Source organism: Fistularia commersonii, chromosome 4 (assembly GCF_037954325.1).
Source record: "Fistularia commersonii isolate RoL2024-O1a breed Wild chromosome 4, RoL_Fcom_v1.0, whole genome shotgun sequence".
Taxonomy (NCBI): domain Eukaryota; kingdom Metazoa; phylum Chordata; class Actinopteri; order Syngnathiformes; family Fistulariidae; genus Fistularia; species Fistularia commersonii.
Window position 1 is genome coordinate 4,842,552 of NC_141287.1, and position 25,366 is coordinate 4,867,917.

Genomic DNA, 25,366 nt, shown 5'->3' on the forward strand with positions numbered 1-25,366 from the left:
CATGATTATTCTCCCGTTTTACAAATTAGGCTGCCGATGCAGATTTGTACTTGCAGCACTGAGTCTCACTGTCTGTTGTATGACACAAAATAAGATTTTAAGCGGTGTACCGAAAAGTGCTCCAAACAGACTTTGGAGAATGAGTTGTGTTTTTATTTCTTCTCCCAATTTTGCGATTCATATTCGATGTGTCTGTGTCTGTGCAACAATCAGCAATGAAGATTTCACAGCTCAATTTTCATGAGCGTTTTAGACAGTGGTAGTGGTTACTTTACATGAATCAGACATGGCTTACACTGTCACATTACTCACCAAATTAAAAATTATACTACGAATATGAAAACCGGCTCTTTTAAGAATCAAAAAAAATAAATGTGCTACGCTTACAAGGTACCCTATTTTGCCCAAGTGACTAAGGAGTCAAATTCTATTATCTTCACGACATATTAGGGAATTTATACATTATCTGCAACAAAAATTAAATGATTTAGAGCAATATTTGGCTGGTTAATTTTAGAGTTGTTACAGTCAGACATGCGCAATTGAACAGTAACTACGGCAACTAAACCAATAGATATCTCCGACTCTGGCCTCGGCTTGTGATGCCTATTCACATTCAACGCTTGTCTTGAGTTGACTGGTCTTGCCAATATTTAAAGGTTTTAGGGCCTCTGCCACCGATGTCAAAATCATAGGTAAATGGGTAAGCTTCATTTTTTTCCTGTGATGGTATTGAAGGCTTTGTCGTGAGGGAAATGCGCAATTCATATGTAGGCTGTTTACTTAGCGGCCACTTAGCAAGCGCTAAAGTCAACTAGCCTGGCTAAAAACAGCTGTAGCGTACAAGGCGCCAGGCATTAGCTTACTACAGTTTGCCATTGTGTTTGTGAATAGTTTCATGGTTAAACTAAATACCGAAAAGGCGTTATACAATAAAACAGCAGTCACACGATTTTAAAATGTGCACGTACGTTCCGCACTGAAAATGGATGCGAAGTATTGAAACAACAAAGTTATAACGTCAATGAGAAAAGGGCGGAAGTGGTTACAGGTGATGGCTAATATTAGCTTACAAACCAGTTTTCTAGAGAAATAGAAGTGCCGTTGCAGAGTACCATCGCAGATAAGTCTAATTGTGTTTTATTGGTGTGACTATGTCAAGAGTTTCTTCTTAGCTGTCAAACGAGTAGGGCATAGCGACACGGAAAGGCCTGTTATGATCACATGACGAGACGAGAACGTGATGTTGCTGCTTCTGCTTTCACTCGGTAACGTTACAATACCCCAGATAGCGTGACATGTTTAAAGCGGTCTTCCATGAGTCAGTCAGGTAAAGACCTTAACGGGTTGTGTCGTCCCATACACGTTTTCTTGTTTTATTTTATTTTCATATTCAAAAAAGTAACTATCCTGCCCACTCCTTCATACTATCTTCATAGAGAAGTAGGTTTAATTCGTTACTTGAATAGTATCGTGTGTTGTTGACGTATTTTTAATCATAAAACGGTATCTTTTGTGATGCTTGAAAAAGCAGCTGTCCTTCAACTGCTGTCAGTAATAGCCACGCGAATTCGCGAGTGAGTTATAAAGCTATAATACAGCATTGTAACTGCCTCATTCTTACTCTCGTTTTAGGGTACGTGTAGCCACACATATCGAAATCATACTGTGCAATACATTACAATGTGGCATTTGAATCTTCTTTTTTGACACGTATTTCAATGCATAACCACATTACTATCTCATTTGATCTTTCTGTCACAGTGAGACTATATGTATATCAAAAGAGTGGCATTCATTATTGATTTGTGTGTTTTTCCAAACAGTAACATGTGTATGAGGAATGTTTTACAAATGTCGGTGCCTCTGTAGGTGGAGTAGCAGCAACATGGCTGCTTATGACAAGTCCTCATCTTCATCCTCCACGGACTGGAGCTCTGAGCCACCTGTCATCTCTCCCTCCAGCCCCTCGCATCTGACCCATTTCAAACCACTCACTCCAGAACAGGATGAACCTCCACTCCGCTCAGCATACAGCTCGTTTGTCAACCTGTTTCGCTTTAACAACAAAGGTCAGCGATTCACATCCGTCGCAGACATCTGCGGACACATACGAGCTTGTATATGTTGCCGTGCAATGAAAGGGTCCCTTCTTTAATGTTACTCAATATCCACATGATGAAAGTACTCTTATGATACTTATTTCCAATGATTGAAAGGTAAGGGAATGTGGCCACAAGAGAGAAACAGATTGTGCCACGTTAAACTTATTTAAAAGAAAAATACTGAAATTATATTAATTCACCTTGAAGCTCCCAGTAAACAAAATATATCATCACAGTTCTCTGACGGTACAGTAATTAGTTGTAGTCTCATGAGTTGATGTGATGGGAATTCCCTCCCTTGCCAGGGCCACGAAGCTTTGAGGCACATGACTCACATGTCTTTATGTCCTGCTGTCCTTTACTGTGACCAAATGGGTCAGAATATAAATAGCCTCTGCTGACATGTTTTTTAAATAAATGGGACAAGAAATTATTTGGGAACTTCTTGAAGACTGGCTTTAGTTTGCTATATGTTAAATCACATCTTTGTTTAATGTTTAATTATTTGTTGATCCATCCGCTTTATTCTCATTTCTGCTCATGAGGTGCAGTTAATTTAACTTGTTTGTTGTGAAATATCAGGTCAATTCATCTATTTCAACTCAGCTTATTTTCTTTTACTTTCTTTTTTTTAATGAAATTATCCTTTACATTTGTGATAGTTTCCTTATTCAACAACATCAATGTCAAGGAGATACTTTTTGATATTTGGAAAACTCTCACTATATATGAAGACAGTTTGTTTATCTGTGATTGGTTCCAGCATGAATTGTTCACTGAATCAGTTTAATTTCTTACTTTTTTAGGAAACACCCTTAAAGTAAACTCCAATTGAGTAAATTAGAGTAAATACACAACAGTGGAGTCATTATTGTGTTGAGAATTTTTCCTTCTTTAACATCCTGTCTCCTGTCTGTGTATCTTTAGAGGACGGTAGACCCCCCTCCACAGTTTCAGAGAAGCCGGATGTGCCGGCCCCTTCCCCTCAGTCAGAAAGGAGGAGCTGGTCCTCTAGTCCTTCCCTCTCCATCTACGGCTCAAGGATGCATCGGAAACAACATACCGAGCACATCCGACGTACCTCCATCGCCTCCGGTAAAAACACGCTGCTCTAGTGTAGAAACTGTGCTCCTTGGCTGCTTCATCAGAGAGCCTTAGCCGTCTTTTATCAGTACTCTGGCCTGTGACGGATAACCAGTGTAGCCTTCTCAGTGTTTTTCAGCCTTCAGCAACATTTTCTGCTATAGTGGTAAGGCAAGCTCTTAAATGTTAAAAAGCTGTTCTTGATAATTGTTTGCAGGTTTTGTTGTGGGCTTATATTTGTGCGAATAAATGATCTACAATACATTATGGAATTAAAGTGTATATTTTATTGACTTTATGAGTCTGGTTATGTAAAATGTGTTAAGATTTTCTTCATACATACAATCATACAGTCTCAGCTTGCGGTTAATAGGGTAGTAGGGTTAATATAGATATAGTTAGTTCTTTGACTTTTTAATTTTTAATAGGGTCTGAAGTTGAAATGTAAGATATTTCACTAATTGTAACAACACAATACATAGATTTATCTTTATCAAGCAAATGCATGTCCTTTGAGTCACTCAGTCATTGACTGCTTTATCTACTATGTGAAACCCTTATAATTGTTTGAATTGTAAACCCTCTGTTGTGTAATGAATAACTTATCAGTGGCTGCTGATAGCACAGCAAGCAAGATCTTTCAAATTCATCTGCAGCTCTGCTTGTAAAATTGGCCCTTTCATCATGTTGCACTTTTGGAACTCTAGGATGACTGGCTTAATTCTTGATCATGAAACCCTCTTTATAATTGCAACATAAGAAGCAAGACTTTTATTCTGTGATATCTTGGGGAAAATTTTCAGCTAAAAAGCCTTAGAATCTAATAATCTATTTATTTATTTTAAATATGATACTGTAGAGATGATCCAATTAGCAAGAATGTGGCATAGTTAACAAGTTGCCATTTAAATTACATTAATATTTATTGAAATAAACTACAAAAAAAGAGTAACAAGGGTTTCACATATTTGTCTAAAGTAGATTTCAGAAAGAAATAATTGATAAAAACACGTACCATCCACACTTTAAGTACACCACACATTATAAACGGTCAGGGAGCTGCGTTTCATGAATGTTTACACCAATGCAGCTGATGATCAGTGGTCCTTTTTGGGGGATCATGGGAGCGAACCATGAAAAAAAACAAGCATTAAGCAGCTATATTTACATGTTTACAGCAATTTGACTGACAGATAGTAATCTGGACCAAACAGTGACCCAGAGTGTTTCACCATGGTCAGGACTGATAACTGGGAGGTGGAATGTAATGACTGGCCACAGTCCGGGAGTCTGAAGCACCATATGAGTGTTTGTGGTCATCTCAGGGCCCTATGTGAAATATGAGATTGCTAGCAATTCATGATTCATGATAGCAATTCATGATTTTTATTTAAGCTTGAGGTAGATGAGACCCCAGGTGTTACAATTCTTGCAGAAGTTTTTTTTTTCTTCTTTTTTTTTTTTCTACTATCGCATTTAAATGAAGAGAGGACAACAGGCAGGCTGATTGAGTCAATGAAAGCATGACCCCCGAAATCCATCCTGTCTTTCAGAGTGCAAAAGTCCCTTAGATTTTAATTTTTTGGGATTGAACAGTAATAAATTATAAACAACAGAAAACATGAATGCATGTCATATGAAAGGCTGTAACATTCGTTCTTATGTCTTTTCTGATTACAGTGGATTGGCCAGGTGAGGGTCTTGTGCACTGTGTGGTTTACTAAAGATGCTTTTAGCTTGACTAAAACAACTGTTTGTGAAAGAATGCCCTTACACAAATTCCTTTTTTGTGTATCTGAGTGCATGCAGGTGTGCGTGACTTTTTCTGTTTTGTTTGTTTTTTTTGCTCCGAACAAAGCGCTTTCTATTTGACTTTGGTTTATTTCTCACTCAGTACTAATGTTTGAAATTACGTTTGTCATGAATTGTTTCAGAGCTAACATTTCAATTCAAGTTGCTTTTGTTTTTTTTAATTCTTGCCCAGTTTATTTTATCGATCACATCATGTGGTTTCTTAATTCACATTTGCAACCTAAGAGGAAGTTATTAAGTTATTATGCAATATCAAATGTTTGTCACCTAGCTGTAATGGTTCAATTTGCTATGATGAGACCACTGAGCTCTAACACAGCTGTGTATTTCACAGTGGACAACTTGAGAGCACAACATTAGTTCTCGACTGTTTCGTTTATTTGTGCCCTCTCTCTGTTTGTCTGTCTCTGTCTACATTCACACCTTTAGACGGTAACAGGAAGTTGGACACTTCTCTAAACAACCATGACCCTCGTACGGCCGTGCAGCTCCGCACAGCATTGAAGAGGTTGAAGGAAATCATGGAGGGAAAGAGCCAGGTATTCCAATTGAAATGAGCTCAAGACTTTTTCTGGGCACATAACATCAGAATTGGTGAAGCTTATAAGCCAAACTGCAACTGTAATGCACTGGCTTGTGGTCAAACATTGTGCTGTGATTGCTCCTGACCCTGCAGGACAGTGATCTGAAGCAGTACTGGATGCCAGACAGTCAATGCAAGGAGTGCTATGACTGCAACGAGAAGTTCACCACCTTCCGCCGGCGGCATCATTGCCGCCTTTGTGGACAGATCTTCTGCAGCCGCTGCTGCAACCAGGAAATCCCGGGAAAGTTCATGGGCTACACAGGTGACCTAATGACCAACACAGCTGGTCAGAGTGCAAATAAAGCATAGGATTTTTTTAGCAAGCCATTTAATCTACCCATAAATGAGGAACAGTGTTTCAGCCAGAAGTCTCAGGTGCTAAATTTTCATTATCTGGCTATTACTATCTATTAACTGGCTTTTCCTGCTTAGTCAGCAGTTTGGTAAGATATTTTTTAGAACTCAATTACCAAAAACCTTTTCACCCAGCTAGTTCAAGGTACCAATTGAGGGGATAGTGAAGTTTTTCATGTCCCATCAGCCTAATTTGCATTAATTTGCGCATACATTGTCTTAACATGCAATAATGGCAACTTTGTTGTCCCATGAAGTGGAGAGGATGGAAATAATGCACCTTTTGCTTTGCTTTTCCTCCCTGTCCCCCATGTCTCTTTGTTTGTCTCTTTATTGTTTTCTGTCCTCTGCCTTTTCTTTGTGTATCCAGGTGACCTACGGGCCTGCACGTACTGCCGTAAGCTGGCACTAAGCTATGCTCACTCAGCCGACTCCAGCACCATCGGAGAGGACCTGAGTGTCCTGTCTGATTCCTCCTGCTCAGTGTGCGTTTTGGAACCCAGCGAGCCTCGGACACCTGTGGGCGGGCGGAAGTCAAGCCGTAATATCTTCCTGGAGGAAGACCTAACCTGGCAGAGGTGATGATGCGCAGTCTTTGACATTTATTTCAAGTCACGTCTCAAAAATCTTGGCTTAATGCCTCTTTGATAAGCTCTCATATCAGATTGATGAATTCAATCAAACTACAATTTGTGTTTGGATTACCGAGTAGAGATTCTGCATGTCGTCTTTGTTTACACTCTGGTTTCATACTGTTATTCCTCAGCACATATTACTACCACCAAACTCTTCATAACAAAGCTGTCAGCCACTCCTAGTTTTGAGTTGCCTGTCATGTTGGGCCTTATTTTTCTTGCTAAAAGCACTGTCCTATTCTTTTCTCCTAGTTTTTATGCTGTTTGCTACGTCAGGGTGTGTTTATTTGTACTGTATCTTGTGCATGGAAAAATTCAGGCTATAGCAATGAGTTCTATATCCAGTCAAAATAATCCAGGCCTGGTTTTGCCCTTAATCTCTGAATTTTGTTAACTCAAGTAGGACAAGTGATGTAACTAGAACATTATACGCACATTTTTACAGCACGTGACCCTGAAACTTTGACTGTAAACAATATTTCAGTTTGAAAACTTATTATTTAAGAACTTAAATGCAGACAGTAGGGAGCAACATTATGGCATCATTATGAAGTAATTTTTAATGAATTGTTGATTGGCTTGCTGACTTGATTAGCCATGCACGGAAGCACGCAAAGTGTGAAATGAATGCTTGGGGAAGTTTTCCAATAATGCAGTTATTTGCTGAAACATTTTCTCCAACATGCCTGTATTGCTGTTAGCAGTGTTAACGAAATGCTCCCTGCTTATATTCTCTGTCAACCTGCCTCAAAGAAAATATCTGTCCTCTCTCTCTTGGCATAGAAAAACTCCTATTGGGATGAGAAAAACGTGAGTTTTGCTGTTTGTTTGTTGTTGGGTTTTTTTTCCCCTTCATTTTTCACATCTCACTGAGCTTAAGCTTTCTGTGAGTGAAGGCTAATGCTTTCTAGAGCTGTAAGTAAATAGTGTTGAATGCTCAAATTTCATCATAATAAATCACACTGGGTTAAATGACAAATGAGACATAAGATCATAGCAGACAAATATATAATTTTGCGTGTTTGTGTTTTCTTTAAATATAGTATGATTCACCAGGAATCTCAGAGCAGTGGTCTGGCATCTAGACTGACATCCTTACAAGAAGATGTTGGAAAATCACCTACAAGGAAGAGGTTAGTCAAACACTGTTTATTTTTCCACCTTTCCTGTTAGATCAACATGATCAGTGTCTCGCACAGCAGTTGGAGATTCGTCCTACCCACCATCTGTGACTTGTATCAGTTAATTGGATTGCATTAATGAAATATGTTTTTATCTATAAGCGGGCGAAAAAGAGACGGGAGATTTCCAGCACCTGGAGACATTTTCATAACAATTCCCTTAAAGTCCAAACTGCATTCAGACGTATGAAACATGGAGGCTAGGTGAAACTAGAGTGATGGCTGGAGGTGTAGTCAGCTTTGACTTTGACATTGACTTTGACTTTGATTTTTCCATATGTACTAGACATACAGGGGAATCAAGAAGACGTTTCTCACAATCCTACAGTGACCTGAAATTAACAAAATAATATTAATAATAGAGTGCAAATTAAACAGTAAAGTGCACTAATACATTAAACTATAAGGTATAAAGTGCACACACATACAAACTACTGATCAGGTGAAAAGATGACAGACATTTGACAAAATGAAGACTGAAATGTATAAATATGTCACAGCAGACAGGGGTGGGTGGGGGGGGGTGTCACTCTTTAGAGAGTGAAGAGACAGAGTTCAAAATCTTGGGGTCGGGTGGAGTGAAGGGAGTGTACAACCCTAAGGTAAAGAAGATAGAATTCATTCACATTCACATTCACATTCACATTCACATTGTAGAACGAATAGTATTTTCACCTGACATTTTTTTAACCCATAATTGCCTTGAATGTTTCAAAGTGATTTGGTGAATTTAATTTTTTTTCTTAAAGAATAAATGAATAAGCATTGTCATAATGATCACTTTGTTTTTTGGCATTTTTTGAAAACTATATTCATAACCTGCCTTGATTGACTGAGTAGGATACTCACGAAGACAAACAAATAACTAAAAGAAGCAAGACAAGACTATGTGACAAAAGTTGAAATCAGAAGAAAATAAGTCAGTCTAAACCAGGGGTGTCAAGCTCATTTTAGCTCAGGGGCAACATGGGGGAAAATCTATTCTAAGGTGGGCCGGATCCGTAAAATCATGACATATGAACTACTGTTATGTACCTATTGTTCAATTCACTCCTCAAACCTGGTATTTTTTTAGCTTTGCGAGCTGGATTAAACCTGTTCACGGTCCTAATCCGGCCCACGGGCCTTGAGTTTGACACCCCTGGTCTAAACTATATAATGTATGAGAAGGATATTGTAATACGGCAAAATTACTACAATACAAAGAAGAGAAATAAAAACACAAACACGATTCAGTATAATTCCCATTAAAGTACATGTTTGAAACCAGTGTTGGGAACTGGTCAAAAGCCAAGAGCCGAAGATAGTGTCAAGTCTTGCCTCACGTGAGTGAGTCAGGCCCTTCACATGCTTCCTTAGAATCTGTTAGTAATAACAGTTCCAAAGGGGATACAGGTGATATCTCAAAAACCTCAAAATCAATTTGGTACCAAAAGAAATCAGTTTTAAGTCAGCTGTTGAAAGCAGCAATTGGAGAGTGATATATATCAGATATATGTATATATCAGAAGATATGTATATATATATGTATACATACACACACACACACACACATATATATATATATGTGTGTGTGTGTGTGTGTGTATATATAAATACACACACACCCACATATATATGTGTGTGTGTTAGTGTATATGTATATATGTGTGTATACATATATCTATGTATAGATATATGTATATATACATATACGTGTATGTATATGTATATATGTATATACATATACGTGTATGTATGTGTGTATACAAATATATCTTGGACATCCCAAATGTTTTTGGTGCAATTTGACTTTGAATTTGAGTGGCCGACCGCTCATGTTTGATTAGGCTTCTTTGCAGATTCTTCAGGTCACAATATCCCATTTGACTCCAGACATTGTCAAAAGTTGAAAAAAGAAGGCAGGAAAAGCAGAAAAGGAGCTTTCTAACTGGACATCTACACTGCCAGTCTTTTCGTGTGTACCACTCCGTTTGAAAAGACCTGTCTTCTGAAAAGTCTTCTGTCTCATAGTCTGAAGCAAATCTGTTAGCTCCGATGTCGGTCTTCCCTTACTTATCATCTCCTGCTTCAATTGAAAGTCCAGTTTAGAAAATTCTTTCAATTTAGCTGTGTAATCCTCCATTTTGGAAATAAAGCCAAGCAAGAGGAAAAAATTAACTGGATGGCTGCATTTGACTTGGAAAGTGTTTACTGTAGCTTGTTATTGCAAATTCTATTATTCTTTAGCCGAGTAGTAAAAGGGATCCCTGGGATCACCAGTGCCCCTACCATGAGGCCCTGTCACTGCGTACCCCACTTAGTGTGTCTTCGCTGTCGCTTTACGATCGTTCGGCACGAGAAACACATTACAGTTGTTGACTAAAAAAATCATACAGCCAAATTATATCAGCCAAAGTATGGACATTTATTTCATATACTTGTGCTTGAAGTGTTTGAAAATTTTAATAGTGACATCCACAGAGACAGCAATATGGTCTCAGCAGCATAGCATGGCAGCACAGTTAGCAGAATCATTGCGCAATCCATAGTGGGCTCCGCTGGTTGCCTTGTCACCGCATGTCTCTTCTTCATATTTAAATGCTAAATGTGATTTTTTTTTCCAGCAATTTTGGAACAAAAACTACTAAAAATTGTGAAGATGGGTGGAAAATAACTTTATAGTACAAATCACTGTATAAATTAACCATTTAATTTATTTTTTCATTTTACATTTTTTTCTTTCCATGATGCCAGGTGAGGCCCGGCCTCACCTGCCTCTACTAACTGCACGTCACTGCTGAGAAAAAAGAGAATTCGAATGAGATACCGATGCACCTCTCAGGATGTCAACTGCTGAAATACCTCACAGGAGAAGAGTGACAGTTTCTCAGAAAATGCCTGACAATTCATTATCTGTTTAGAAAGTGGAAAATGGACCTTTGATAAAAGTTTGTGTCAGACTTAGGAATCACTGGAAAGAGGGAACAGACAATTTGGCAAAAGAGATGGCTCTCTCGCCTTTGTGATTTTTCTGTAGCATGAAAAGTGATTCTTATTTTCACACAAGTGAAGGACAGTCCAACACAATCTGGATGGCAGAGCAATTTGATGAATGTTAGGTTATGTACACTGATCAGTGGACTAATTGTTAATTGAGATAATTGAGAAGGTCAAGGAAGACATGCAATGCCAACCGCCATTAAACCTCAAAGAAAAAAAATGAGTTTTCCTTAATTTTTCTTGAAACAGGTCTGCAAGTGTGACCAACCTTTCCCTGGACCGCTCTGGGTCCTCCCTGGTACCTTCTTACGACAGCTCAGTCAGTCCACCAACCAGCCGCGCTCTGTCAGGCACCAAGACCGGCATCAAGTTGGACCACAGTGAAGAGGAGAGGAAGAGCTTGCTGGTAGCTACTTTATTATTCCCTTCAATTTTCATACTCTCTTGTAATCCAGTCTTTAAGCAAAGGCCTCCTTGAAGATCAAATTCTTACACACAACTTTTGCAGGACTCCACCCAATTGAAGGACCTGTGGAAGAAAATCTGCCATAATAGCACAGGGATGGAGTTCCAGGACCACAGGTACTGGCTGAGGACCTACCCAAACTGCATCGTGGGAAAGGAGCTTGTGAACTGGCTGCTGAGGAATGGCACTATTTCCACAAGGTACTGCCATACTTCTCCCAATAATGAAGAGCTTTGTAAAACAAAAAATAATTGTAAGGCTAAGATTTTAGATTTCTTTTAGTTTGTAGAATTGCTGTGGTGACATCCCCACAACTGATGTCAGACAGATCCAGTGAAGGTTTTTATGTAGCAAATCATAAATCTTGTTTCATAATTGGCTGCCCAGACATATGTAATTATTAAGAGTTAAAATCTGTTGTTGTTTTCTTTTTATCTTTTGATCGACAATGTCACCCCTGTGTTTTGTTTTTTGTGTTGCAGGCCCCAGGCTATTGCCATAGGCCAAGCATTAGTGGATGGTCGATGGCTGGACTGCGTGACTCACCATGATCAGCTCTTCAGGGACGAATATGCACTCTACCGCCCCCTTCAGGTAACTTATGTTAACAGAATGGCATATCTTGAATTTCTAAGGAAAGGGAAATTTGAAGTCATCAGAAGATTAAAACTGCATTATGATACAGTTCAAGCTGTTTTCGAGCTATTTCTGCACACACACACATGCAATCAGATTCTGCAAATGTGCGGAGTATATTTGTTCACTCTGTCTGGTCTCTAGAACACAGAGTTTTCAGAAACACCATCTCCAGACAGTGATAGTGTCAACTCCCTGGAAGGACATTCAGAGCCATCGTGGTTCAAGGACATCAAGTTTGATGACAGCGACACGGAACAGCTCGCAGACGAGTCCGACTACACCATGCCAAGTACGTTTTGCATGTCTCACTCTCACTCTGGCAGTAATTTGGAAGCTTTGATGGCAGCCGCTTCCTGTCCAGTTTAGTTTGCCTCTGTGGCATAAAACTCCAGCTCCAGTTCATTGACCTGCCTCTCTATGCAGACTCTGCCAGCCCCAGCAAAAGGACGTCTGTCAGCAGTTTCCAATCAGTGGTTGACAGTGACTCAGCTGCCTCCATAAACCTCAACATGGAGCAAAACAATGTGAATTTTCACATTAAGAAGCAGTCCAAGTATTCGCATGTGCCCTCTACCACTGAGCAAAAAGGTACATAAATATTACCATACGTCTCTGTGTGGTCTGCCAGAAACTAGATAGGCACTAAAAAGTAACGTAGCTCTGCAAATTGGCTTCCTGCTCCTATACTTTATTTCTAGAAGCACATAAAGCCGACTTCACTTTCTCTTTTAGCTGAATTTCTTGTGTCTGAGGATGGAGGACAGAACATTGTCATAAGTGATGCCTTCATTAAAGGTTGGTACTTGGAGCTTCCTTACAAATATAACCAGAAAGTTTGCCGGGTTGCATGACAAGATGAAAACTCATCCTCCCATTGATTTAATGATCTTTTAGAGTCTTTGTTCAACCGCCGTGTGGAGGAAAAGGCTAAAGAGATGCTGTTTACCCCACTGGGCTGGCATCACAGCTCCCTAGACCAGCTGCGAGAGGAAAACGGCGAGAAGAAGGCCATGGAAAGGCTGCTGTGAGTGGACATTAACCAGATCCATATGCAGTGCGCTTGTACAGCAGCTATCAATTGTTTTTACTTTCATTTCATCATTAATTGTATAAAATAATCTGTCAAAATTGTTTTAATTCCTCTGGAAGTCACTGAAGTATTTCTGATTTTAATTCTGATAACAGTTATTGGGATGGGTGAGATCCTGTAACTAACGAAGGTTTCTAAGAGACTTCCTTTGGTAAATTAATTAAAAGTAAAAATAAAATGAATAAAAGTCAGCTGTAAAACCATGAGATTCAGCTTCCTCCCACCTCCTACCATTGATGCTAATGATTCAGCATTTAAAAAATGCAAAAACCAAGAGAAGCTTTTGGTTGTATTGTTTTCAAACTTCAAAATAAATTTAGCCTCAGTCCTCACTTTAAAGGAAAACCTTTCAACTAGGTCTCATTTACAAATTTCTTGTTATTTTCCCTGTTAGACGTTTAGATGTGTATTAATTAATTGCAAACAAAAATGTGTAAATTCCACAGGAGCTGAAAAATGAAGCAATAATTCCACGAGCAATAAAGCAAGTGTAATATTGATTTTATTTGCTGCAAAACCAAATAAGAGACCCATTCTTTGTGTTGTTTTTCTGTTTTGTTCCCTTCAACACCATCCCTCTTCCCCCAGTTCGGCCAACCACAGCCACATGATGGCACTGCTGCAACAGCTGCTTTACAGCGAGTCTCTGTCGCTGTCGTGGCGTGACATCATTGTCCCCGTCGTCCGTCAGGTGGTCCAGACGGTGAGACCCGATGTGCGTAACTGCGACGATGACATGGACATCCGTCAGCTGGTCCACATTAAGAAGGTCAAGAAGGAAACCTCAGCACTTTGCTGTCATAGGAAAGCTAAGATTTGCAAAGCTAAGCCATAGATGTATAATTATTACTCCATTTGCGGTTCAGATTCCCGGAGGGAGGAAGTTTGATTCCACTGTAGTAAACGGCTTTGTATGCACCAAGAATATCGCTCACAAGAAGGTATGGCTGTTAGCTGATAGAAACCCATTAACTTCTCCATTTGTATTGTTCAGCGACACAATTGATAATTACTGGGTGATGAGCTAAATAATGAGGAAGATCATCGTCTGTTTCCAGATGAACTGCTACATCAAAAATCCAAAGATCCTAATGCTGAAATGCTCGATAGAGTATCTTTACAGGGAGGAGACCAAGTTTACTTGCATCGACCCCATTGTGCTTCAGGTGGGGACATTTCTCACAGCAGTTGCAGCTTTGTTTTCTTTTCCACAAAATCTCCTGAAATATGTGATTACTTTTTTGTTAATCATAGGAACGGGAGTTTTTAAAGAACTACGTGCAGCGCATTGTGGACGTCCGTCCGAGCCTCGTACTGGTAGAAAAAACAGTGTCTCGCATTGCTCAAGACATGCTGTTAGAACACGGTATCACACTGGTTACTAATGTTAAACCAGTAAGTGGGGTTTATGTGAAACACAGACATTCATTTGCTTTTTTTTAATTACGGTGTTATAATTATACTTTCCTTCTTTGACAATTTAGCAAGTTTTGGACAGGGTGAGTCGAATGACCCAAGGGGACCTTGTAATTTCCATGGATCAGCTCCTCACAAAGCCTCGCCTGGGGACATGCCATAAGTTCTACACACAGCCATTCAGCCTGGCTAATAGTAAGCAACACAGATGTCTCACTGTAAATGTTCAGCCATGATGAGGTCTTCACAGGGTTCTGTGCAACTAAAAGAGACCCCACAGTGCGCTATATAAAAACGGACATATGCCATTTCATGGATTCAGAAGTTTAGCAAATAAAAATAGCGAGTCAAGTCATGTTAGGTCTTATTTATATAGCACCAAATCACAACACAATTATCTCATGACACTTGAATGGATAGGAAGAGTTAAAGGAATGAGAGCAAGCCTATGGTAGCATAACCAGGGGCTAGCCTAGCGCTAAGTATACGATTTCTCCAAAAGAATCGTTTTCAGCATATGCTTCACAAAGACTGGTTGTGTGGCCCACTGATGGACTGACAGGTTGTGTGGCCCACTGATGGAGATTGGAAGATCGTTTCAAAGAATAGCAGCTTAGTAACAATGCTCTTGCCCCCATTCTGCTTTTAGAGACTCTAGGGACCCCGTGTAGCCCTTTATCCTGGAAATATAGAGATCCGACTGGGTGGTAGTGTTCTAAGAGGTCTTCGATATAGGATGCTGCCTGTGATTTAGGCCTTTATTAGCAAGGAGAAGAATATCAAATTGTACTAGGAAGCCAGCACAGAGCAAGCATAGGTGTAAAACAGCCCTCACAGAGGAATATTTCAGATTGACCTTAACCTTCCATGTTTTTTTTATTATCAGTATGTTCTACACTACTGTTCTATGAAATCATCTGCCTGGGGAACTTCACCTCTCATACAGTACAATCTTTCCCCTGTTTAGATGATGTGAAAACCCTGATGTTCTTTGAAGGCTGTGCCAGTCACCTAGGATGTTCAATCAAGCTACGTGGTGCCTCTGAGTATGAGCTAGCCAGGGTCAAGGAGATCATCATGATGATGGTGTGCGTGGCCTACCACTCCCAGCTGGAAATCTCATTCCTAATGGATGAGTTCGCCATGCCCCCTAGCTTGTCCCAGAGCACCTCTCTCCCCTATCTTCTGGACAGCACATCTACCGAGGAGGGGTTGGTGAAAGAGGGGAGCGGAAATGAGACAGCTGAAGACAGCCTGGACATGACGCTACGACCTGGCGGCAGCTGTGCCGCTGATGATGAAAGTCCTCCCACTGAGCAATCGTCCAACAATGGAGAGCTTGATAGCATAGAAGAAAAACAGAGTCTGAAATCATCTACCTTCACAAACCAAGATGAAGAGCCTGGAAATGCAGAGACGTTGACCTCCTCGCCATTTTCCAGCCCTTCAGCTCCCCCGCTGTCAATAACTGTGCCATTCCTCAATGAAGATGATCAGACTTTTGACAGAGAAACAAGGGAAGAGGGTGTTCCTATGAAGAGGAAATCATTAAGCTTAGAGGATGAGGAGGGTCTGGAAACACCAACTCCAATGTTGTTCAGAGATCCTCTTCAGGATGACACCGGCCTCTTCGTTGCAGAGCAAGTAACTTCATCTGATGACCTGCTGAAGTCCATCTCCGCGATTTTCAAGCAGGAGCTGAAGGATATCATCCTCTGCATTTCACCTTTCATCACCTTCAAAGAACCATTCCTTCTCACTGCCGCTGGCATGCACTGCCCCAGCAGAGATTACTTTCCTGAGCAGGTATCTAGCAATTTCTAAATAGTTTAAGCTTTGGTTTTAGTGCGTTCACCTTAACAGTCCCTCTCCCACAGGTTTACTTGTCAACCCTTTTAAACAAGGACTTCAAAGAACTGGATGGACGCAGAAAACGGCAGCTCCTTAAAGAATCCGTGCCCTCCAACTCGGTCCATGGTCAGCTCAACGGCGGCCCACCATCAAGGCCCATAGACGTCCTCCCCTCCCACAGCCTCACCAGCACCCGCATAGTTGAGCAGCTAAACAGTAGTCAGGATTTGGCGAAGATGCTGGCCGACTACCGAGCTATGGGGGGGCGGATTCGACAACGGGAAGCCGTCGACCCATTCCTCTCTGCTGGCACAGCAGGTCCAGCCAATGGCCAAAGTAAAACTGATGAGCCACTTGTCAAAACCCTGCTGAAGGCTGACAGCGAGGAGGAAAAGCCAAGCAAACAAAATGAAATTAATCTGGCTCCTAAGGTAAGGAGAGTGACCTTGTGTTCATTCAGTCAGTGGTAAACAATTTATGACTGGAATGAAATGAACTTTGGGTTCCGATAGGTTGGGATGCCTCTTATGTTCTAATAAAGGTTAGTTTCTATGCATCAATGGAAGACCTTGTGTAGGATGTTCAAACAACCACCACGTTTAGCTTCAGCCTTCAGTCACATTTAATGAAATTGAATTGGGTATAAAAAAATTGGTATGAAAACATAAATTATACATAAAATCTATTTTATATCAAATCCTGCGTCTTAATTCTAAGGTTGGGATCTTTTTTTTTATGCCTTCTACCAATTCAGAACCATGACCATTCTTCGCATGAATGGCGCAAGATGGTAGATCGAAGTCACTTTTTTCCATCGCAGGGAAACAAAATCCTTTCTTCTTGTTATCTTTGTAAGCCAATACTTGTGTGGAAGTGGCGTTATACTATCACAGCCTCCTTGAGCATTGATTATTCTTGCTGCACATTCATTTTAATCCAAATGTGTTGGGTTTTTTTTCCTCTCTCAGCTGGACTGCCTGAATCCTGTCAATCATCAGAGACTATGTGTGCTCTTCAGCAGCTCCTCTGCTCAGTCCAGCAATGCCCCCAACCCCTGCGTCAGCCCATGGTAATCCCCTAGTCAGTGTAAACTTTTCCGCCCTCAGGTGAAACCATAATCACTGCATTTGTTTATCAACAGGATTGTCACGATGGAGTTCTACGGCAAAAACGACCTTTCTCTGGGTGTGTTCCTGGAGAGATACTGTTTCAGGTATAAAATAATAATGACTCAGATGAGTGTTTATTTAAAAAAAAAACTGATTGAAGTGTCCAACTCAATCCATTTTAATTTGCCATTGTTTTTGTTTTTCGTAGGCCATCTTACCAGTGCCCTGGCATGTTTTGTGAGACTCCCATGGTGCACCATATCCGTAGGTTTGTGCATGGCAGCGGCTGTGTGCAGATTGTTTTGAAGGAGCTGGACTCACCTGTACCCGGTTATCAGCACACAATTCTCAACTACTCATGGTGCCGCATCTGTAAGCAGGTCAGTGAACATGAGCAATGACCTTGTGGTTTAATATAAGGTACAATTATACTTTATCAATGCCCATAGGAGAAATTCAGGTGTTGCAGTAGCACAGGGCAGGACAGGTAACAAGACACTAAATGAAAGCAATAACAATAAATATAAATGTAGATAGAGACATTGAAAAGGACAGAGACAACAACAGTAAAATGATAAAAAGTAATAGCAAGCTGCTACACGAGGACAGGAGTAGTGATGTGATCGAGTGAGTGTTCCAGGTAGTGGCCAGTGGTACAGATGTGACTCTGGCCGTTCAAAGTTTCGTTCTGTCCAGAGTGCTGTTGTACAGTCTAATAGCCATCACCACAAAGGAGCATCTGAAGCGTTCAGTTCTGCACTGGGTGAGACGATCCGCTGGCTGAATGAGCTGCCCGTCGTCGAGCACAGCTCATTGTGCAGGGGGTGGGAAGGATTGTCCAGGATTGCTCGAAGTTTGTCCTTTACCTTCCCCTCAGCCACCATTTCCAGACTGTCCAAGTTTAGTCCCACCACTGAGCAAGCTTTCCTCACCAGCTTGTGAAGCCTGTTGACCTCGCCAGTCTCGGCACCGCCCACCAACACATTATAGAGAAGAGCACACTGGCTACCATAGGTCTCCTCCAGTTCCTCCTATTGTACGCCATGACCTCCAGTGGTACTCCAATGGTATTGGCAATTTTGAGTTGAAGGTGGTTCTGGTTGCTCCACTCAAAAATTCATCAGTCACACCTCTGCACTCCTCCTCATTATCAACGTTTGTTCGAATAACTTTAATTTTGATGCTGCACTTACCTAGAAATACACATCTCTATGAATAGTCCTTTTTTGGGGGTTGTTGAAATTCTTTGGCATGTGCTTTGCCTTTCCAGCTGAACACTTTCCTTATTTTTTTAGGTGACTCCAGTGGTGCCCCTTTCCAATGACTCATGGTCCATGTCCTTTGCCAAGTATCTGGAGCTGCGTTTTTATGGCTATCAGTACACTCGCAGGGCTAACGCAGAACCCTGCGGACATTCCATCCACAAAGACTACCACCAATACTTTTCATACAACCAGATGGTTGCTTCCTTTAGGTTGGTCCAGTGATGTTTTTGTTTCTAATGCGCCCCATGCCGAAATTAACCCGATGAAATGTAATGATAGGTGTGGTAAGAGAAGCTTATGAATGTAGCTGTAAAACTAAGCTATTTTCAGAACAGTTATCAGAAAAAATCATACTTGTCTGAAGTTGCAAATATTTATGAATGGTCTGAAGTACTGTTTTATTAAAGGTTCAGTATGTCTATCTCAGCTACACCCCTGTTAGGCTACTGGAGATCTGTCTTCCTCGTCCCAAGATTTTTATCAGGAACCTGGGCCCCTCTAAAACAAACCTGCAGCAGGACTTGAAGGACTTTTCTCAGAAGTAAATAGATCCTCATGTCAGCCTTATGTCGTCACAAAGATGAATAATGTCGCAGCCTAATTTTCTGCTCCTTCGCTTATAGAGTCACTCAGGTGTACCTTGCCATTGATGACCGCCTCACCTCCTTGAAGACGGACACCTTTAGCAAGACACGAGAGGAAAAGATGGAGGACCTCTTCGCGCAGAAGGATGTAAGCTCCTCCCAATGATGTCCTGACCTCACACTTGTTTGTTAGTGATAATATTGCTGCACTCTGAATAGATGGAGGAGGCAGAGTTGCGGAGCTGGATCGATAAGCTTCAGGTGCGACTGCAGGCATGCACCCTGGATTCTCCTCAGCAGCTCCAGGCCATCTTGGATTCACTTGTCATGAAGAAACAGTCTCTCTGTGAGATGCTGCAATCTTGGAACGGCAGGTCAGAATTACAGCATTTTGTTTTGAACCCCCCACTTTCTTTCTCCCCCAACAAGATCCTCAGCGTCTCCCATTTTTCAATGGCCCCAGGCTGCAAGATTTGTTCCAGCAGGAGAAAGGCAGAAAGCGTCTGTCCGTCCCGCCCAGCCCAGGCAGGCACCGTCAGGCCGCCACTGATGACAGCAAGGTCAGTACAGAGGAAATTTGGGGACTGCAATCACAGTAAAGTTAGGGAAATCTTTACATCTCTATCAAGTCTAGTTCCTTTATCAGTTGGTATATGTCAATTTCCCCAAGTTGCTGAGAGGGAGCCGTCGTAATGAGATGTCGTAATGAGCAACGGAATGGTCAAGCATTCATGAATTTAGGTTAATACACATTTTCTTGTATATATTTCAGAGTACTCTTGATTCCTCCCCCCGCAACCCCTCTCCTCTGGTTCAGAATGGTGAGAAAGGTGAGTCCTAGGATGAAATCAATCTCAGTTTTAATGGCAGAGATTTAAAGGGCTGAGACATTGCAAATGCTGACAATTTGGTGCATTTTCAATGGCAGAGGACCGACACCTCAACACGTTCCCCTCGATCTCCTCCATTCTGCCATCACCGGGGGACACTGGGGTCGAACCTGTCACCCCTGGCCCTTCCTTCTCTGAACCAGACTCTGTCAGCATCCCAGAGGGTGTGAATACTCATACACAAGCACAGGGACACACACACTCAGAAGCCTTTCTGTAGACTAACCTGCCGCTTTATTTAACACATCTATCTGGGTTCAGATGTCTTTGACGGACACTTGCTGGGCTCCACTGACAGCCAGGTGAAGGAGAAGTCTACCATGAAGGCAATCCTGGCTAACTTTCTACCTGGCAACAGCTACAACCCCATTCCCTTCCCATTGTAAGTATGGCAGCACTTTGAGTTTCTCAGCAATTAACAGTTCCAAGAATGAAAGTGGTTATTTTATGTGTTTGCTCTAAGTAATGAATGAATGAATAATGAATAAAGGCACACAGGGAGGACTGCAGCCTACATTACACCTCTTTTAACCAGAATTCCAAGGACACACGCCTGAAAGTAGTAGAAAATTGGCAAAAATGTTATTTGTCCAGAATATTTGAAACTTGAGGTGGCATGCATTTGGCCTAAAGATGTCAATAATTATATTCATTAAAAAAAACTTCTTGTACCTGGTCTCCAGAATAGCTTTTGTATCAACAGACATTTACACAGATGCGCATGTGTGTTTGCATGTCAGATCATGCAGTGAAAGACCCTTAAACGACGGTATAAAAATAAAATTAATAATTCTATTAATTCATTATATCAAAAATAAATATTGAAATATATATTTATTATAAAAATATATAATATTATATTAAAATATAATAATATTAGTATTATATTAAAAATAAATGTTGCTGTTGATAAGCACAGCTGAGCCATCAGTCTTTTACATCTCATCTAAGACAATAACCATCTCCGTGATCGTCTCATCTGTGTGTTTCAGCGACCCTGACAAGCACTACCTGATGTACGAGCACGAGCGGGTCCCCATTGCAGTGTGTGAGAAGGAGCCGAGCTCCATCATCGCCTTTGCCCTCAGGTTGAGCGCCCCCCCGCCTGTTAGTCCGATGTATCCCCAAAATCCAATGTATTTATTTGTATTTACACAATTCTGTGTTTCTCCCTTTTTAGCTGCAAGGAGTATAAAACAGCACTGGATGATTTGTCCAAGGGTTCAAATGCAGGAGGGGACGAGACCCCACAGACTATCAGGTACCCACAGTTTTCATGGTGAAATTGCACACATGAGACAGGGTCTCTTGGAACCCGAGTCGATTTAATCCTTGGCATAGACCAAATGAAAAGACCAAATGAAATGCAAACAGGGAGCCAAAACCTGTTTTCGGTCACGAAAATCCATGTTGCTTTCGTCTCTTTTCTGTTAGTGCCGGGGAGAACCGAGCAAAGAGCAGCCCCGCCAGGCCCAGCGAGCCGGCCTCCTCACAGCAGAGTCGCAGCTGCGCTGAAGCTGAAACTCTCAGTAAGTGTTCACAAACACATGTTGAATATTTTCAAACTCAGCAAGCCTTTGCAACAGTTGATTTCTGTTTTTAAGTTGAAATACACTCCTTTTTCGCAGAGGAAGCAGACTTGGCAGATAAACAGAAGAAACAGACCCAGAATCCACACATTGAACTACGTGAGTTGATTTCAGCACCTCAACCCACCTTATCAATCATCTCTGCTACCGCGCCCTTGGTAACCATGGCCGTCCCGCCAAATGTGTAGAATTCTCCGACGCTAATGCCAAGTTCTACTGCCGGATCTACTACGCTGACGAGTTCCAAAAGATGCGCGAGGAGATCATGGAGAGCACAGAGGAGGACTTCATCCGCTCGCTGTCCCACTGTGTCAACTGGCAGGCGCGTGGTGGAAAGTCCGGAGCGGTTTTCTATGCAACAGAAGGTTGTATGAGCTCACAAAGAAGTGGCAACAATAGCAACAGCTTATTTACTGATGGAAAAGGGGTTGAAGGGGGTGAAGGGTCATCTCTGATGATCGTCATGGTTCAGTTAGCAATTTTGGATCTGACACATCATGTTGTACCTGATTGGTCAGACATTTAATGTGCCACAGCAGCTGCTACCAAGTATCTCCAAACCTAGCACCTGAGGTAGCAGTAGACATGGGATTGGATCATTGCCTCTGAACCTTTTTCTCTCACGTTTGCATCAGATGATCGCTTCATCCTGAAGCAGATGCCCAGGCTTGAGGTCCAGTCCTTCCTGGACTTTGCACCTCACTACTTCACCTACATCACAGGAGCCGTGCAACAGAAAGTATGTGTCTTTAAAAAAACATCTACACAGCACTGTCTCCCCCTTCCCCAACACCTTCCACCCTGACTGACCGAGCTCACGTTGGTTGTAGAGACCAACAGCGCTGGCAAAGATCCTGGGTGTTTACCGCATCGGTTATAAGAACTCCCAGAACAACACGGAGAAGAAACTGGACCTGCTCGTGATGGAGAACCTCTTTTACGGACGGAAGATGGCTCAGGTAGGACTTGGCATCCACCTCAGCCACAACAGTGTGGAACAAACCCGCCACGAGTTTGCCTTTGACCTGATCAGTGTCGGGTGCCAAGTCACAGGCTGGACTGTTGTTTCTGGAAAGTGATGCTTTTGATGCTGGTGAGATTTTAAATAGTTTTTTGGGATGACATTTTTTTTATGTACCAGTATATTCTACAATCAGACTTTTGCCAATTAACGTGTAAGTTGTTTGCTGTTTTGCTTCAGCAAGAAAAAAAGAAGTTTGTTTTAATAATCAGTGAGTAAGCGGAACTGCCCTGTGTACCCTGTGAGGCTCCAGCTGTCAGCAGCTGATGGAAAGTGACTTCATTCACATGAAGGAGGCATTAATTTTTGGTCAGAAGGCAGGAAAGTGGAGTACTAAATACAAAACACAGTTAACAGAGCCCAACAAACCGCAGTTTGTGCTTTGCTCTCAGACATCTACCAGAAACTTTGAGCAGTCTGTCTGTTCAATGGACTTTGGCGGCTTCAAATCAGATCTCTATGTTTGTGTTTCATCAGCTGTCTGAAGTTCAGGTCCTCCACACCAACTTTTAGTGTCTGAAAAGGCTCTGGGCCTGCGCAGGTCTAATTCCAAACCTTCTTCTTAGTTTGAACTTTGTTCTTCCTCTTACCTCCTGGCAAACATCTTTTCAGGTGTTCGACCTTAAAGGGTCACTGAGAAATCGCAACGTGAAGACTGACTCAGGAAAGGAGAGCTGCGAGGTGGTGCTCCTGGACGAGAACCTGCTGAAACTGATCCACGACAACCCCCTTTACATTCGCTCGCACTGCAAATCCATCCTCCGAGCAGCCATACACAGCGATGCTTACTTCCTGTCAAGCCACCTCATCATCGACTACTCCCTCCTGGTCGGGAGAGACGATGCTACTGACCAGCTGGTGGTTGGGATTATTGGTAAGACCAGGAATCTCCTAAGTTTGAAATTTTGTTATTTTTTCTGACATTGTTATGACACATTGCAGATTATATCAGGACCTTCACCTGGGACAAGAGACTGGAAATGGTCGTCAAATCCACTGGAATACTCGGGGGTCAAGGTAGGTGCTACTCCAGCTCTGCAATTCTCTGTGTAATAGAAGAAGAAAAAAACAAAAACTTTGTCTCACATTCATTCTCTTACACATGAGAGTTAAAGGTCAATTAAAGGTCTAACAGCTGTCATTGAGATATTCAAAATGATTCATGTTTTAGACCTAAAGGCGGTTCCAAAGCTATCTGGCCAAAAGGGGGGGGTCAATCCATCTTCTTATTATATTGCCTCTTGCCTGGTTAGATGCTAATATTGAATTAAAAACAAAAAAAAAAGGTTGGTTTAATTTTGACATCCTATTGTTACAAAGGAGGGGGTTAAAAAGTCCACTCCCTTATGTGTAGTTTTATGTTTTTTTTCCCCAGGAACACCCAGTACTTGCCTCATGGGACTTGCCTCATGGGATAAACATTTAGCATGATAGCCCCTTGAAGCATAGAGACTCCAGCTGAAGCTATGTTGAAAGGCACATTCACAGGATGTGTAAATTCCTGTCTGGCCAAACCGTCAGACAATGAAGTCAAGGAGGAGTACAACCAGTTGCCGTAGCCACGGGCTGGAGAGGCACTACCTGCTCTTTGTTTTTTTGAGAATTTGGTCATAGTCAAAGCAGTTGCACAAATTATTGCCTGTTTGTGAGCTTGATGTTTGCTGTCAGGGTTGTAAGAGACTGCTTTAGAATGAGTTCACTAAGAAATGCAGCCAGCAGCAGCTTTAGCTTAGGTGTAGGTGGACCCTATCAGAGTGGGCTCTAATTTGTGCATGCGTGTGTGCGTGAATGCTTGTTTTGTGTTTTCTGTCTTCAGGTAAGATGCCCACTGTGGTTTCTCCAGAGCTGTACCGCACCCGCTTCTGCGAAGCCATGGACAAGTACTTCCTCATGGTGCCCGACCACTGGACCGGCTTAGGCATCAACTGCTGAGTCCCAAGTCCATTCCCCAGAGGCGCGACAGTACAGACAGACGCACGCCAACGCCCATCCAAGCTCAGAGACTCTGTAGACTCAAATCAGTTTCAAAGAAGGAGGTGGGAGCTTCTCAAACTTCCACACAAGCACACTGGACTCTGTAAATGTTTTAATATCTGCAGTATCCAGCATCTAGTCTCCTCCCACGGGCAGTATTACCGTGCATCTTTGGCGTCACCAAACTGTCTCTATTTTTTAATTTTCTTTTTTTTTTATTTTTGCTAATTCCAAGTTTTTTGATCAAATTCCTATCATCCTCTATGGAGCGTTCCATCTTTTATGAATGCTACAAACTCTGCTGTTTCAAGAGGACCCTTACAAGTTCCTCTAACTGTTGTTTGGGGGAACAAACTAATTCATGTAAATTAAGGTTTATAAATGTACAGAGACTAAATAACTATTAAAATATAGTAACACATGGATTTAAAGTCCACATCTTATTTGGAGAGAGAAAGAGAAGGTGTGTTTGTGTGTGTGTGTGTGTGTGTGTGTGTGTGCGCGCACACCAATGCAGGGGGGGTCAAGAGTTTGGTGTGTGTGCAATCAATAATAAAGACTTTAGTTTTTAAGCACCCCCTTCTCCCCCATTACTTGTATTTATTGTCATAAAAGGCCAGACATGGCAGATAAACTTCTTGGATTTTTTTCAACAGCAAGTTGAAATGTTAAAATAAATACCAAATAATGTAAAACCAGCCATGGGAAGTTATAGTAGTCGAGAATAACTGGAG

At 41.6% G+C, this 25,366-nt stretch overlaps 1 protein-coding gene across 3 annotated transcripts; it reads left to right on the plus strand.

Moving 5' to 3' along the window:
- The first annotated feature begins 586 nt into the window (after positions 1-586).
- pikfyve (phosphoinositide kinase, FYVE finger containing) lies at positions 587-25,053 on the plus strand. 3 transcript variants are annotated; one of them, XM_086144805.1, is made up of 43 exons: positions 587-695; positions 1,873-2,072; positions 3,033-3,200; positions 5,430-5,539; positions 5,677-5,848; positions 6,311-6,518; positions 7,359-7,385; positions 7,619-7,708; positions 10,988-11,144; positions 11,247-11,404; positions 11,687-11,798; positions 11,985-12,132; positions 12,267-12,431; positions 12,576-12,638; positions 12,738-12,867; positions 13,522-13,702; positions 13,800-13,874; positions 13,992-14,099; positions 14,188-14,328; positions 14,418-14,544; positions 15,317-16,155; positions 16,227-16,631; positions 17,169-17,269; positions 17,342-17,413; positions 17,518-17,689; positions 18,605-18,783; positions 19,002-19,115; positions 19,198-19,306; positions 19,378-19,532; positions 19,622-19,718; positions 19,931-19,988; positions 20,087-20,212; positions 20,310-20,430; positions 21,041-21,136; positions 21,229-21,309; positions 21,483-21,577; positions 21,677-21,736; positions 21,826-22,002; positions 22,273-22,376; positions 22,468-22,596; positions 23,271-23,532; positions 23,601-23,675; positions 24,475-25,053. In XM_086144805.1, the coding sequence occupies exons 2-43, from the start codon at positions 1,889-1,891 to the stop codon at positions 24,588-24,590; spliced, it is 6,267 nt and encodes a 2,088-aa protein (XP_086000931.1). In that variant the 5' UTR covers positions 587-695; positions 1,873-1,888; the 3' UTR covers positions 24,591-25,053. The 3 variants fall into 3 exon arrangements, with proteins under 3 accessions (XP_086000931.1, XP_086000933.1, XP_086000932.1); XM_086144806.1 differs by having other exon boundaries at positions 592-703; XM_086144807.1 differs by lacking the exon at positions 7,359-7,385.
- Positions 25,054-25,366: the final 313 nt, after the last annotated feature.

What these genes read in the sequence shown, in the direction of transcription:
- pikfyve (XM_086144805.1), top strand. Translation starts at nt 1,889, where the DNA reads ATGGCTGCTTATGACAAGTCCTCATCTTCATCCTCCACGGACTGGAGC. An exon ending in ACGGACGGAAGATGGCTCAG is followed by an intron (nt 22,597 to 23,270) that starts GTAGGACTTGGC and finishes ACATCTTTTCAG; the next exon opens with GTGTTCGACCTTAAAGGGTC. An exon ending in TGGAATACTCGGGGGTCAAG is followed by an intron (nt 23,676 to 24,474) that starts GTAGGTGCTACT and finishes TTCTGTCTTCAG; the next exon opens with GTAAGATGCCCACTGTGGTT.